The sequence below is a fragment of the Scardinius erythrophthalmus genome (genome assembly GCF_964197995.2).
Source record: "Scardinius erythrophthalmus genome assembly, chromosome: 11".
NCBI lineage: Eukaryota > Metazoa > Chordata > Actinopteri > Cypriniformes > Leuciscidae > Scardinius > Scardinius erythrophthalmus.
The window spans coordinates 3,285,101-3,301,248 of NC_138231.1; the positions used below are offsets into that span (position 1 = coordinate 3,285,101).

General features: G+C 35.3%; 2 protein-coding genes across 5 annotated transcripts in view; one reads left to right on the plus strand and one right to left on the minus strand.

Moving 5' to 3' along the window:
* The window catches only part of mia3 (MIA SH3 domain ER export factor 3), a 30,017-nt gene extending 24,914 nt beyond the window's left edge, over nucleotides 1-5,103 (plus strand). For 3 of the 4 annotated variants that reach the window (XM_081379512.1, XM_081379514.1, XM_081379515.1), the window contains 2 exons: nucleotides 1,686-1,926; nucleotides 3,139-5,103. In XM_081379512.1, the coding sequence (XP_081235638.1) occupies nucleotides 1,686-1,926; nucleotides 3,139-3,410 (513 nt within the window). In that variant the 3' untranslated portion in view covers nucleotides 3,411-5,103. The remainder of the gene's footprint in view (nucleotides 1-1,685; nucleotides 1,927-3,138) is intronic. The other variant, XM_081379513.1, reaches the window with a different exon arrangement.
* Nucleotides 5,104-5,735: 632 nt separating this feature from the next.
* aida (axin interactor, dorsalization associated) lies at nucleotides 5,736-15,135 on the minus strand. Its single transcript, XM_081379516.1, has 10 exons — nucleotides 14,756-15,135; nucleotides 13,605-13,671; nucleotides 13,045-13,098; nucleotides 12,735-12,789; nucleotides 11,887-11,950; nucleotides 11,000-11,103; nucleotides 9,157-9,279; nucleotides 8,961-9,083; nucleotides 8,498-8,615; nucleotides 5,736-7,177 (listed from the first exon to the last, which is right to left on the minus strand). Exons 1-10 carry the CDS (start codon nucleotides 14,860-14,862, stop codon nucleotides 7,081-7,083), a joined length of 912 nt encoding a protein of 303 aa, XP_081235642.1. The 5' UTR covers nucleotides 14,863-15,135; the 3' UTR covers nucleotides 5,736-7,080.
* Nucleotides 15,136-16,148: the final 1,013 nt, after the last annotated feature.

The window sequence follows — 16,148 nt, forward strand, 5'->3', positions numbered from 1 at the left end:
TGAGCTATAAGTAATAAATGAAAAGCAAAGTTTCACACCAAGGTTTTTTTTTTTGTTTTTTTATTTATTTATTATTATTATTTTTTTATCCGATCCGTGGCTCAAAAACCGCAAATGATCCGAGCCGTGAGTTCTGTGATCCGCTCCACCACTAGATGGGTCGGGTTTGTGCGCAGTGGCAGGGTGCTGATGACACATTTGGTTGTGGCTCATGGCTTTTGTCAGCTGTGTTTGGGTCTTTAAAACCTGATTAAACACAAGTTTTGTTCATCAAGATGTGCTTCTTTTCACTTTCTAATCACCGTCTTGGGTCTTGTGCTCAGAATGTTGTGGTATGTTTAACAAAACTCATGTTTGTGAGTGAGTTCCAGCATGTTTTACGCCTGAAACATACTCTACGCAAGTACGCATGCCAGTGATTTCTAGCAATGCACGCTCCGTTTTGTTGCCGTTCATTTACATTTATTCATTTAGCAGACGCTTTTATCCAAACACATGAGAACAATAGAAGCTAACAGTGGGACAACAATATGCAAGTGCTATGTCCCTTCTCAGTTTAATCTAACGCAGTACATGTCAATTTTATTTTTTATAAATAGAAGAGAAGAGAAAGTGTTAGTGTTACTGGATCAAGTGCTGCTGAAAAGCATTGCATTCATAATGCAATGCTGCAAAACTCTTATCGCCACAAGCACATGTTCTACACAGGATTAGTATAGGAAACTAAAACCAGAAAAAACATTTTTGTTTAACGTTTAAAATTAAATAAGAAGAAACTCCTTTGATAATAGCGGTAGATAGCGCAAAGGAAATAAAAAGAAAACACAAAAAAACATGAGATTGTTAAATAAAAGGTACAACAGGGAAAGGGGTCCAAATTAAAGACTTCAGTTTAATTAATGTGCAAAAACAACGCGAAGTGCATCAGGTTTATTTTATTTACACATTCATATAATTTACAACATTTTTGTGGATTGAACTTAAAAGAATTTCACCAATATTCTGACAAAATGGGTTTGAAAGTGAAGAATTTAAGATATAAAAGTTTATATAAGAACTACTATAGTAAAATAGTGTAAAATAAAATTATTATAATTGACAAATACATTTTTTTATGTTACTGTACATTTGTAATTTAAGACTGTTTTTATAATTAGAGTTAGACTAATAATCATCACTTGTAATTATTATGAATTAATCTCAAGGTGATCTCTGAAAGTGAAGAATTTAAGACAAATATAAGTATTATAACTTTATTAAAATTATTAAATTCATTTTTATTTTACAGTGTAATTGTAATTTACAACAGTAATATATTTTCCTTATTTTTTTATAATTAGTTAGCTTAATACTCAAACATTATAATAATTATTATATTAATAATTGTTTTAAATTAATAATTAGAACTGATATTATTATTATTATTATTGTTGTATTTGATTGGGTTTCTAAAATACCAGTGTAACTAGTGAACATCAGAGAACTGTGAACATGGTAATGTGATGTTCAATTATTGAAATAATAAATTAAAATCTTCAAGTAAATATCTAATGTCTGCTGTTGCGTTCTTGTTTAAAGTATGTTTCTGGTCTTATGATGGTTCATCTTGCTTGGGTCGGTTAACAGGAATCCACCGTTAAATCGCCCCAGTAATAATTATTGTTGTTCTGCATCTTCTCTTCCAGCTCTCCAAGTCTCAGAGTCAGGGATCTTTCCTGCCCTCTCCCATCCGGGATTCTCCGGTTCCTCCACCCAAGTCTTACGGACCCCCGATCATGCCGCCCAATGGGCCGCCGCCAATGATGATCCGACCGCCCAATGGCCACCTTCCCATGATGCCCCCTGAGCCTCGCTTCAGACCGCCACACATGGATTCGTACGGCCCTCCTCCGATCGGCCCGTATGGACCTGTACCGCCACCGTTTGGTAAGTTATCCAACACTGTTTTTGTGTTTTCATGACGGATTTATTCAAACATGCACTAAATAACAAAGACGTTACTATCAAGTTATGTAAAAATATAAATATAGTGTATACATTTAGCAAAATGCTCTTCTCTAGAGTTATTTTTCTAGCTGACTATCGAGTTTATGGACATTGAATGACATTTCTTGAGGTCAATGTAATTATGTGAAATAAGAGGCTTTCACACCGGCTAGTTCCCCGAGAACTAATTTTTTCTATTTTTTCTAATTTTTTCTACCGGTTGCATTTTTTCTACCGACTGGTACGTTTGACAACCCTACTCACAGCTTTTAAAACTGTTTTATGGAGCTTTTATCTGCTGAAAGTTTTTTTTTTTTTTTTTTTTTTTTTTTTTCCTTTCAGAAAGAACAATCGTTATGTTGTTAAACAGTACCATCCTTTAATGGGGTGGTTGATTATGATTTGACTTTTCTAACTTTAGTTAGTGTGTAATGTTGCTGTTTGAGCATAAACAACATCTGCAAAGTTACAACACTCAAAGTTCAAAGCAAAGCAAATATTTGCGTTTAAAGAAATCACTTTTTAAGGACTACAACAAACGGCTGGTAGAGACTACACAATATTCCTCCTGGGTTAGTGACATCACCAACCCTAGAATTTTGGGTTAGAGAATATAGCCTAGAGAAAATAGAGACGTCCTGTTGCATTTACGTGTTGTCACTTATTCTTGAGTCTCTCCATCTTTGTTTGACTCCGTTTAAACATAAAAGACAGAACAGTTTCTTTCATTTTAGTGTGTCTGCGTGAGGTAATCGGAGCTGCTAACACACAAGCTCTTGAAGCTCCGCCCCCTGTGCCGGGAGCAGCAGCTCATTTGCATTTAAAGGGCCAGACACAAAACGGTGTGTTTTTGCTCACCCTCAAAAAGTGACAATTTTAACATGCTATATAAAAATATCTGTGGGGTATTTTGAGCTAAACCTTCACACACACACTCTGGGGACATCAGAGACTTATTTTACATCTCGTAAAAAGGGCATTATACCACCCCTTTAAATGCACTGTTCTATCCCTCACACCCCAAGTTTTCATCCCTGTTAAAAATGGTGCTATTAAACATCGTCACTCAGTTTTGAAATAAATTTTTTTAGACAAATATTTATTTTCATTGCATCATTAACTGAAACTTTCCATTGCATTTTGTTTCGTCAGCACGAGGCCCACCGTTGGGACCCCTGCCTCCACATCCACTCGGACCGCGCGACGTCCCACCCGAATTTTTCGGACCTCGAGGACTTCCACCTCGTCCCTTCCCTCCCGGATCAATGATTCCTCCTCCATATGCCGGACGCGGTTTCCCGGGACCCGCTCCGCTGATTCCTCAAAGCTCCAGAGACGGTGACGGGAACGCCACACCAGCCAACGTCCCGCCGACGGACGGCTCCCATCAGAACGCCGGCGGATCCACAATGGCTGAGCCTTGAGAGTAGTGCTGTCAAAAGTACCGACTTCGGTACCAAGCAGAATCATAGACACCTCTGATTGGCCGTTGTCTGTGATTGGCTACAATGATCAGCGCACGGGAGCGTTTGAGAGCACACCGAATTGTTTTGAAAGCACAAGCCGGACCGATACGCTGATAGACGCTTGCTTTCAAACGCTCGCGGGTGTGTATCGGTTTAAGAGCGTCATGTATATTTACAATATGATTTTGAAGCGCTGATCATTGTAGCCAATCACAATCACAGACATATTTGATGAGCTCATGAACACAACGGCCAATCAGAGGTGTTTATGATTCCGCTCAAAGCGGCACATTTTTAAAATGTCAGTATCGACTTGGTACCGAAGTCGGTTCTTTTGCCAACGCTACTTGAGAGAACAAGCCTTTTGTCAGCTTGACTTTGTTCGGTCCTGATTCTTTTCGATATTTAAGCATCAAAATGCCACATCTGGTCTGGGCGGGAAGATTAACTCAAGTTTGATTTTGTGCTTAATTTTCTTTCAATAACACATTTGTGACAGAAATTATGAGGGTTTTGATTTTATATACATTAGCAAACCTTTCCTATGGAAATAGTTTTGATTTAATATACGTTTAATTTTCTTTTTCCGGTGGTTGTCATGTGGTTTAAAAATTCTTATATCTACCACTCGCCCAGTTGCTGATGCATTTTGGGATATCAAACAAAATATTTAGGCACGTGAGACAAACCTGTCATGAAGCCATTTCCTCATGCCTTTAATGTGAGAGGACTCTGAATTTTTATGCCTTTTTCACCATTTTTTGAATGCACGTTCTTTTCCCATATTCCTGTCCGGTCGCTTTTACTCAAGATTCGCGAGCTCACTTGTTTATTTTAACTTTGATTTTGTCGTGCGTCTGCTCTTATGATTTCTTTTCCTAACGGAAAGGCACATATGATGTCATATTGACAAAGTATTTATACATTTCTTTCAGCTGCTTATACAAATAAAATATTCTCATAAATCAGACGTCCCTAATAAGCTCAATGGAAACTGATGAACTCCTCTGTTGTGCATCTGAGTTTTCATACAGCCAAATGTATCAATTAGTGTTGGACTGTAATGTTTGTGTAGAGACGCAATCATCTCACGGGCGATGCTTTTTAATAATGAAACATGAGCAACAAAAGATTTGAATTGTTCTTATGTAAATTGCTGCATTGAATTCAGTGTCTATTTGCATAAAAATGATTTTATGAACGATGTAAAAACATTTTCACACAGGAATGATTTTACGAGCAAACAATTCACTGAATTGCAATAATTTACATAGTTGTTTTTATGAACCATTTACTCTCATCTTGTTTAATTCACAGAATGGTTTTATACCAGTAGTGCAAAGAAAACCCTTCTGCCATGTTTCATGAACGCGGCCCGTGAATGATGTTCTCTGGGTGTTTGATGCAATGCTCTTGGAAACAAAAATACTCCAGTCTTCAAAATCCATATAGCTTTTTTTTTTTTTTTTTTTTTTGTGGCATATACTGTTTTGTTGACATTAGAGTAAATTATTTTAGTAAGTGTGTTGAGAGGATGCATCTGAGAGTGTCTGCATCATGTGTTGAAATCTTAGGGAAGAAACGGTTTTAAAAATAAGTGGCATTGATTTCGTGGGAATGAATGATTTGAATAAAGCTGCTTTTTCCTGTAGTTTTGATGAATGTGTTTACTGGTGAAATCCAGCATTTCTGTGTCATGCATCTCCGTCTAGCTGATATGGACTAAATAATCCAGGACATTTGCAGTTAGTAATTAATCAATCATTTTAGACACTCAAGATACACCTACAACTATTTGAATGTCATTGATTTAGATACAAAATATTAAACTGTATTGGTTATCTATTTTAAGGAGCATGCACAAATTTAAATGATTGACAAAGAGAAGTTTGCATGGTTTGAAATGCTAAAACGATAGATGTGGAGTTGCAAATAAGGAATGCAAATGCATTATTGTGTGATTTTTCTAAGTGTGTTTGTGGTTAGTGGATCACGTGTGATTCTTTACACCTGTGTGAAACATAGCCACTAAAAATAAACAAAACACCAGCTGATTCGAATGCATTAAGGTCGGAGATAACGTTTTATCATCTAATCATTAATGCAATAAATGTGTATTTAAGTGTGAATCTCAGCATCTTTCTATTGCAAACTGGCGGGAACTCGCATGGGAATGGGATTTCACTCTGGAGTCTGGACTCATGCATTTTACATAAATCCAGGTAATTTGCATTTAGTAAATCATGCCAGCATGTCCTCATTCATGATGATAGGCCTATCCTTGATTCAAGCAGAATTGTCATTTATTAGAAATGAGACGTTTAAAAAAAAGATAGGCATCGTCCATCAAACAGTCTTCACAGAAATGCAATACTTTTGAACCATTTGGTTGGTTTTGATGATTCCGAGACTACAACATTGACATTTAATACAACATAATTAAACAGCCTGATGGGAAAAGCATCAGTTATTTATTTCCTTAATAAAAAAAAAATAAAAAAAATCTGAAAAGATCCTATCAGAAACTGTCAAATCTTCCTCAGAAATCATTTAGTTGTAGTTAAACTTGGTTAAAACAGTTTGGGAAACTAAGCCGGACGTAAATTACAAATTAAAACAGCAAACTAACCACAAAGACCAAAGTGTGGCGCTAATTACAAAACCGACATGCTAATACTTCATTAGCTCCACAGTTTCTCCCTTCTTACGGTCAAATTCCATATATTTACTGGCTTTGATTAATTCTCAAATAAACTTCTTAAATATACATTATTGTAATAGATCTTCCATGATATTAATAAGCCAAAGGCCACATTTCAAACAAGTATTAATGCTCTGTAATGCTAAATTAATATTAGCGAGAAGTTATATCCAATACGGAAAACTGTTTAACCAGTCTCAAAAACCAATATATTTATATATTTGAGTTTGTCAGTGTTGTTTCTTCAGGGTTTTTATGTACTCCATGTGTATATGATGCAATAAAGACTCCATAAAATCAACAAGCCTGTCTGTTAAACATTTACAGCTCACCCAAAATGTAATTTTCAGTTTTATTTACTCACCCTCAAATAGTTCCAAACTTATATGCTGATTTTTCCCTCCACAGAATGAGCACGTACACAACAAAATCAAGAAATTGAAAATGTTCAGATTTAATGTTTTAAGAACTAAACAGCAACTTAATCTTGCATTTCATTACCGAACCGAATGCATTAATCAATGGGCTATTTTTATGCTTTTGAAGCTTTACAGACTATTAACAGTCACTGAATTGAAAATAGATGTAAAAAATCTAATCTCAAAATAATAACAGCATACAGGTTTGGAACATGAGGGGGAGCAGTTTCTTTAATGAAATAAAAATGTAAAAACCCAATGGGAAATGTTGCGTAAACACCAAGTTACATCCGTTTTCATCAGAATAAATCATCATACAGAGCATTTCTTTGTACACCGTTCAGTTTTTGAAATGCTTGTCTCTCAGATGAAGAGTGGTGGAGACACCAGACTGTGTCCCAGACTGAAGATAGGAAGAAAAGAGTCCGATATTGCAAAGAATGTGAGAGGCAACACACCGAATGTCTCCCTCTCCTGTCCTTTATGTGTTTGGCTGTATGATCTTCATTTAGTCTTTGTGCAAAGTCTGGTTAAGGTGCAGGTAAAGTGGTTTCTTCGTCAGGAGGTTGAGCTTTTTCCTCTTGAAGTCAGTTGGTTTCTTGTACCTAAAACCAGATTGCATTGTATATTAAAGGGATAGTTCACCCTAAAATGAAAATCAATTCATAATTTACTCACCCTGGTGTTGTTCTAATGCCATATGCCCTTCTGTCTTTTATGGATTAAAAAAAAGGAAGAAAAAAAATGTCCCGCTCGCACTCGTCCGTACAATGGCAGTGAATAGCGACTGGCATTAGGCTTTTAAAAATGACAAAAAAGAATCACAGAATGATCCCATGTGATGCGTGTTATATATTTAAAGTGTTTTGGAGGTATACAATATGGTTTGGTGAAAAACGTCCCGTTGCTTCTACATGTTGTCACTTCTTCTTGAGTCTCTCCATCATTGTCTGACTCCGGTTTGAACATAAACATTGAGATTTTTCAGTGCATGTGTGTGTGAGGTAAAAGGACACGAGCTCTTGAAGCTCCGCCCACTGTGCCGGGAGCACCAGCTCATTTGCATTTAAAGGGACAGACACAAAAAGGGTGCGTTTTTGCTCACCCTCAAAAAGTGACAATTTTAACATGCTATATAATAATATCTGTGGGGTATTTTGAGCAAAAAATTCACATACACACTCTGGGGACATCAGTGACTTATTTTACATCTTTACAAGGGTATTATACCACCCCTGTAAAGCAACACTAAGGAACTTTTCCTCTGCAGTCCCCCTACAGGTTGGAAGCGGAATTGTCCATTACCGCTGTCGTAAATAGTTTCGCCGCCCGCAGCGTCGCATGCTGTTTATCCAGCACCGGCTTTGGAATGAATGATGTCCACAGACGAGGTAGAGTACGGTATGTTGCATGATTTCATGAAAGTATGATGTATTGCGATATCAGAAACGAAGAAAAACTAAATAATGACTATTGTAACGCTTGACGTAAAGCAAGTCAAATTTGTAGTTTTCTTATGTCTCATTCGAACTACAGAAACACGACCCGGTTTGCAAACGTTCATAGTGTGGTTAAAGCAGATATAGGGCTGCAAAGCGAATCCAGAAGTGCCGTTCACCCTGTTACGACTTGATGAACCACTGATACGATTTTGGAAACATTATTTTAAGGTAAAAAATGTTCCTTAGTGTTGCTTTAAAAGCTTGATGCCGGTCGCTATTCACTGCCATTAAATGGACGAGCGCGAGCTTGCAAGCATTTTTTTTTAAATTATCCTTTTGTGGTCCATAAAAAAAATTAGAACAACACCAGGGAAAGTACATAATTTAATTTTAGGGTGAACTCTCCCTTTAACTATTTGTTTGTTAGTTAAATGTAGGTACAGTGTAGATGCAGCAATCTGGAATAACTCATCTTGTACTCACAGTTCTATAACAATGGGACCCGGTTTGATTTCATCCATTTCCATGAAGGCGAAACACTTAGTGCTGGTGAATCTTTTCTTGGGTTTGTAGTGTTTGAATTCAAAGAAAATAGCTGTACCTACAGAAGAGACACACGCGATAATGACCAAGCGCATACAATAAGGTTTCATTTGTTAACAACATAATTTACCATGAACTAGCAATAAAATACTTAATGCATTATTAAAATCAAAAGTTGTATGTGGACCCGAGTTAACATGAATTGACAATGAACAGTCGTATTTGTATTAACTAACATTAACATTATTGATAATTGTACATTGTTAATGTAAGTTTAGTTTATTGTAAACTGGTACCAGTGTATTATATATATCATACACCATCTTAATGTGACATCCGAAACATGCACGACTGCAACAAGCAATGCACAACCACTTTTTTACGCTTAAGAGCAAAGTGAGACCTTTCGGTAGTTTTTCTAGATGTTTCTGGATTTCCACTTCCACGCTAAAATGAATATACGTGTCCTCTTTCCGCGTGGCCACTGGAGTCTCCTGAACTGGATTCAAGTCTATACCGTTCAGATCTGGAGAAGAGAGAGTATGTGAGAATATGTCAAGGCAGTAAATCTGAGGTTCAGAAACGCTGCTGAGCTCTACCTTTAACACTGACTGTGATGTACGGGTCGATACACTGTCCTGCGTCTTTCAGACCGATCTTCTCTATCGTCAGCGTCAGCAAAGTCATTCCCGGCTCCGAGGGTAACCGTGGCAACAGAGTACCTGTCAAAGACGTCAAACTTTCATTAAAACCATGATGAAGAAAAAATGCATAGATGAGAATTTGTTTGCTTATTAACCAACTAAATGGATCAATTGGCACTGTTCTTAAGTCATAAGCTTTTAATGTTGTTTATGTGTCTATGTGGTGTTTTTAATATGCTTTAAGACAAACCATGAGTAAATTCATAAGTCGACAGCATTGCTGAGTATTTCCTCCTTAAAACTGCAGTGAACCAAAGACAGTCTCAAAAACACGCTTTGAAATCGCTGGTGTTTCTGACGTCACAAACTACCTTGTAACCAATCAGATCAACGTGTGATCGCCAACCAGTGGATCTCTGAGCTGAGTGAGTGGAGGCGGGGCTCATTTACATATTCATAGAACCGCGCATATTAGATGAGGCAAGGGTGTCGAGTTGCATTCAAGCTATTTTAAGGAATTCAAGGAAAAAACGTTTGCATATGTCATTTAGCTGATCAATGATGAGTTTTAAAGGGATACAGTTATTGACTACAGGGGGACTTTAAAAGTTAAGTAGGCCATAAATATAAAAATCGTTAAGCTCATGTTTACTCCTATTACATTTAATATTGCAGCAACAGAGCCAGGGTTATTATCTTTGACTGAAACTGAAGCCATAAAAAATGTCTGTATTTGAAATGAAATAAACATTAACTAAAATCAAACAAATTTTTTTTTTACTTATTTTATATCAGACAGGGCAACATTTCTCATTTTGTTTAGTTTACATTGAAATATGAAAATGACTAAAACCTAATAAAAAGTATACAGACATACTTATATATATATATAGTTTTATATATAATTTTATATATATATATATATATATATATATATATATATATATATATATATATATATATATATATATATATATATATATATATATATATATATATATATAGTACACAATTTATTTATATATATAAATAACCACACAAATTATTTTGAAACAAATATTTTAAAGAAACTATTAACAAACTATAATAGTATATCAATTACAGTTAGATACTAAAATAACACTGAATGTGAAAGGTGAGCTTGTTTTTTTCATAAGAAAGTCATATTTAAGGCTTATCATTCATGTCCATAGCATGACAATGATGCATCAAAAATGCGTGATTCTGGACAATAAATTGAGAATCACGATTTAAAACACATCACGATTGTGATTTTTAAATAGACAACTAAACAAAACAACATTTAATTTACTAGAGGTTCTGTTTTTTTTAAATCGGTTTGAGTGAATGATTCAACGACTCACTCATAAATACTTCTCATTTCATTACTGGATGATTCTGTGTTTTTGAACGAATCTCTTGAATGAATGATTCATTTTAACAGTCACTAGTCTCCACCTACTGGTGTAACGATGTAATAAATACAATCGTTGAAGCACCATGTTATTTTCAAAAGGTGATTTACTCTATAAACTTTTATCCTAGTACTTCTGTGATAATATGAATTACTATAACACAGAAATAATGATACTGTGAAGCTGAAAAGTCTGCTCTCTCTGGATCAGAACACAGATCTGAATGTTCGGACTTGTCAAAGCTCCAGTCGAATCGCTGTCATTTAGGAATGAGATCGCGTGGGTGTTTGAAACGAGATTGCGATCTTTTAACGATTAATCATGCAGCTCTAAAGCGCTTAACATAAGTCCAGGTGAACGTCATGCACTATGCAGTGAATCACCTGGCACCCTTGAGGGGAATGATGGTGTTGAACCTGCTCCAGTACCAGCGTCCAGCTCCTCCTCAAAATCAAGGTTTTCCTCCTCGCCTGGTGCAAGAATCTTCCTAAACACACACAGAACTGAGAGTCAATCACTGTATCGGCAAAAACATCTGTAAAAAAGAATATTAGTATAGTAAATATTGTAAATATCTTCGAGGCGTAACATTGTGCAGATAATCATTATAGAGAGCAACAGTCGAGTTTCAAAAGTTAAAAACTCCATTCATTTTCTCCATAAGGAAATACATTTTTAACAATAACTTATAAACCTTTAAAGACAGACGTACTGTGAGCTCCAGAGTTAATAATCAGTGGTGTTTGCTTCTGCTGAAGCCGTCAGTCAACATCATTTCAACTTAGTTTTAAAATAATCATGTTAACAGCGGAATTTGTGGTGAAAAACTACATTTCCCATGATGCAGTACAGAAAATTCCACCAATCAGAGTTAAAACAAGCACCACATGCCAAATGAGCTCTTTAGCTCCGCCCACTCCCATGAAGCACTGCGTAATCAACATTTCTAAATGAGTAGTTTTATATTTCCCTAACATTTTTAATGCTATTATGCTGTTTGCAAAGCTTCATGGGATTGTAGTTCTTTCCCTCACTAAAGATGTTAAGTTCTTGTACCTTGTCTGATTTTCAAATACTTTTTTGCTTCAAATCAAAGTGTGTAATGTTATGATTCTAGAAGGCTTTTTTTGGAGTCCCTATGGGAGAAATGAATAGAAGAAATACTTCCGGAACCAACGGCGCTGAAAAAGGGGGCGGGCACTAATGCACTGGACTGACCAATCAGCATCCAGGACCAGAACCATCCATTCCATGAACACTGAAGCATTACCTCAAAGGCACTGGTTGGACATCAAAAGGGAAATCTTTGTTGTAAGTCAGAATGTTCTTAATAACTGTAGAGACACAGAAGAATAGCAGTGATATATAAACTATATAAAAAGATATCAGCACTACTGATGTTTTAAATGGGTTTTAACCCTGGAAAAAAAAGAGTTTATTGTACCTTTACTTAATAATATAAATGAGCATCTAAAAAAAAAAAGTTTGCATGTGTTTTGTATAAAAAAACTATTTATTCAGAGGCACAAACTGAGGAAAAATACGCAATTTTGTGCAAATTTAAATATATAAAAAGATGAAATTCTGATGCTTGTAATGTAAATCAATGAGATCTTTATAACAGTATAGCAGATACTTATATAATATGCATATAAATATCCGTCTTCACTCTATATCTCCCAATAATATGTCTTAGTAAGATAATATTTAATGCTTAGTTTTATGATCAAAGCTATGTAGTTTTAAAACAAAATGCAATAAAATAATGATTGAGAGATGAACAAATAAACCTTCACCAAAAGCCTGATGATCATATTTGATTTTTCTAAAAAACATTATGTATGATAATCAAGTAAACCGACGCTGCTTCAGTGCAGTGGAAGTATTACTAACAATATCAAAGTTATTCTTGTGTTTACTTGATAAAAATCAGTGCAGATTTGACAGCAAAAAGATGAATGTGGATATTTGTATAATTACACTAAAAGTCTAACCAATCAGTCAGAGACAGAAGGACTGGAGGAGATTGTGTGCGATCAGCAGTTTGGATCATGTCAGATCATTAATAATATCATTTATAGGGTAAAATTCATTCATAGCACATATTTATGTACATACTGGGTTCCAGTTTTTTCAGGTCTTCTAACTTGAACTCCTCTTGAGATTGAGTGCACTGACAAAGACAGAGAAAATTATAAAGAGCACTGATAATTTGTTTATCATCATCAAATATTATATTCCCAATGTGATAAATACACGGCAGGTGGGGTGATTTTAGAAATATCTTCAGCTAGATTTGTACATTTCCGGATGAAACTGTAAGTGGTGTTTGGCTGTGCATTAGCAGCCATAATAATTAATGCAATTTCTTTAGCAAAACCACTAATTAACTTTCATGTCGTCTTGTAGAGTCCCGAACAGCACTGACCTGTAAAGCTGCACTTCGCATTTCAAGGCATGTTGCAAACTTTCCCAGGGTTTTCTGGAGAAAACAAATATTAATATTATGAGATAAGAACAGAAAGCGGATCTAAAATTAGTTTGATCTCAATTTAAAATATGTAAACAGTGTAAAATTGCATTTGCTGTCATGTTGGGCATTACAATCACCATGAGACCAAAAATGGGCATTTTAGATTATTTTGCATAATTGCAGTATTTATAATAAATGATTTACCCGTGCACATCATTATTTTTGTTTAATTCATGCACTATTGTAATCTTGAATCAGAATATCTTCCCTCTTCTCTGATGATGTGGGCGGGGCAATAACCTGTCACTCACATGAGATAAGCCAATAGCAAACCACAACCATCCAATCAATTCCCCACTGAAACAATCAAGCCCCGCCCACATTTGTTCTCGTTCCAGATTCAGTTTCATGTATTCGTCACTATAGAGAAGAACAGACTAGCGCAACTTCTGTTTCATGCTGACTTTAAAAAAAGAAAAAAAAAAGTGATTGTCAGCTCTGGGAAACACACATACCTTCTGTTCCTCTGTAAAATCATGCAAGTTTGATGACTGCACTTCTTTCTGAAGTTGCCTTGCGAGTCTGAAAAAGAAAATCACAGTCATAGGTTAGTAAATGACAGAATGTCATTTTAATTTTAAAGGCAGGGTAGATGATGGCAGGAAAAACTATGGCAGGAAAATTAAACGCTCAATATATTTCCATTCACAACATGTTTCTGTTTTATAGCTCATGATGAAAAAATAAAATTCATCAAATAATGTCAAATTGAAGAATTAAATCATTTGGAAAGAACTTTGTTTACGGACAAAATCCATGTTCTGGATGAAAATATGTGAATTTTCGGTAAAAATAAGGTTAATTTGTTAACATTAGTTAATGTATTACTATTTACTAACATGAACTAACAATGAGCAATACATTTATTACAATATTTATTAATCTTTGTCAATGATAGTTAATAAAAATCCAGCTGTTCATTGTTTGTTCATGTTAGTTCACAGTGCATTAACTAATGTTAACAAATACAACCTTTGATTTTACTAACATATTAGTAAATGTTGAAATTAATATTAACTAAGATTAATAAATGCTGAAGAAGTATTGTTCATGTTATTAACTAAGGTAGTTAAATAATGTGAACTAATGAACCTTATTGTAAAGTGTTAGCTAATTTTATTTGTGGTTTGTGTTCCATGAACAAGTGCACATAATCTACGTTAAAACCCACAAAGAAAAAGCGAGAGAAGAGTGTGAAGAGCAGAAAAGCTGAAGCTGTTTGTCTGATGTGTGTGTGTGTGTGTGTGTTATTGACCTAAATGGCATGAATTCAGATTGAGATGAGAGTGAAGCCCCGCCCACCGCTCGAGGAGGGTGTGGCGCGCGACATAATGCAAACAGGCTGTCAAACACTCAACAGTTCTTCACACACTCACTGCATCTAATGCACATCTACAACACACACAATGCATGACCATGCAAAATTAAGTAGAAAAAATATATAAAATGCAACTTTCTGTGATTCCAATGCATCACTTGTCATGCCTTGTTCTATTAGATTCTTTTTTTTTTTTTTAGAGGACAGAAAAATTCTATCCTCCTCTGATCCAGAGATCGCCCAATATATATATATTTTTTTTATTTTAATCAGAAATGCGCAACTTACATCTGATATTCATCGATGGCTTCCACCAGCTGCCCCCACGAATCAAAGTCCGTGCCCTTTCTAAAACTCGCGTGCCATTTCTGGACGGTCTTGCTGACATCTGACATCTTCTCGGGTTAAAGTTGCGCGCAGGCTTTGGTTTGTGACATCGCTGGTGGAGTTTTATCTCCAGCGCCGCATTGTTGCGCACCGCCGGGAAACACACTGGGCTCCGGAAGCACCGGTGGCACCGCCACTCACCGACACAGGCCTGGTGCGAGTGCAACCGAACTACCTGCGACTGCACCGGAAGACGCGCCCACTAGTGGCGTTTTCAAAATAAAAGTCCTATTTCGACTTCTAGAAACAAGTGAGAGAGGGATCTCGTCATTCTAATTGATGAGAACTCGGTTGTTTTGGGATAGTAAAAGTAATTGCGTAAAAAAAAAAAAAAAAGTAATTGCGTTATATAAATACATTTTTCTTTCCTTAGTCAGTAATGTGTGATTAATACCACATCCATGTGAATTTCTTTGCTAATTTATATATATATACACTACCGTTCAAATTTTATTTTTGGGGGAAAGAAATAAAATAAATCAATACTTTTATTCATCAAGGATGAGTTAAACTGATCAAAGGTTACAGTAAAGACATTTATAATGTTAGAAAATATTCTATTTTAAATAAATGTTCTTTTGAACTTTCTATTCATCAAAGAATTTTGAAAAAAAATTGTACACTGTTTTCAACATTGATAATAATAATGTTTTTTGAGCATCAGATCATCATATTAGAGTGATTTCTGAAGGATCATGTGACACTGAAGACTGGAGTAATGATGCTGAAAATTCAGCTTTGATCACAGGAAGAAATTACAGTTTCAAATATATTAAAATAGAAAACAGCTGATTTACACTGGAATAATATTTCACAATATTACTGGGGTTTTTTTTAATTGTTTTTTAATCAAATAAATGCAGCCTTGGTGAGCAGAAGAGACTTCTTTTAAAAACATTAAAAATGTTACTGACCCCAAACTTTTGAACGGTAGTGTATATAGCGTAAATATATTAGTGGTGTCAAATCGATTAATCATATTACACACACACACACACACACACACACACACACACACACACACACACACACACACACACACACACACACACACACACACACACACACACATATATATATATATATATATATATATATATATATATATATATATATATATATATATATATATATATATATATATATATATATATATATATATATATATGTTGTAGCTTGCTCTTCCTTGCACCAAGTCATGACTTATATTTGAACAGAAACCACAAAAACCAATACAAGTTAAAAATTATATCAGTTTAATTTAGGCTATCTCTACTTGCGAAGTTGGAAACTG

Bases quoted from the DNA above. Each gene is read 5' to 3' on its own strand.
- aida (XM_081379516.1), bottom strand. From the start codon at position 14,862: ATGTCAGATGTCAGCAAGACCGTCCAGAAATGGCACGCGAGTTTTAGA. The intron at 12,790-13,044 runs GTCAGTGCTGTT...TGTCTTTGTCAG, and splicing joins TGCGAAGTGCAGCTTTACAG to TGCACTCAATCTCAAGAGGA. The intron at 11,951-12,734 runs GTATGTACATAA...GTGTCTCTACAG, and splicing joins CCTGAAAAAACTGGAACCCA to TTATTAAGAACATTCTGACT.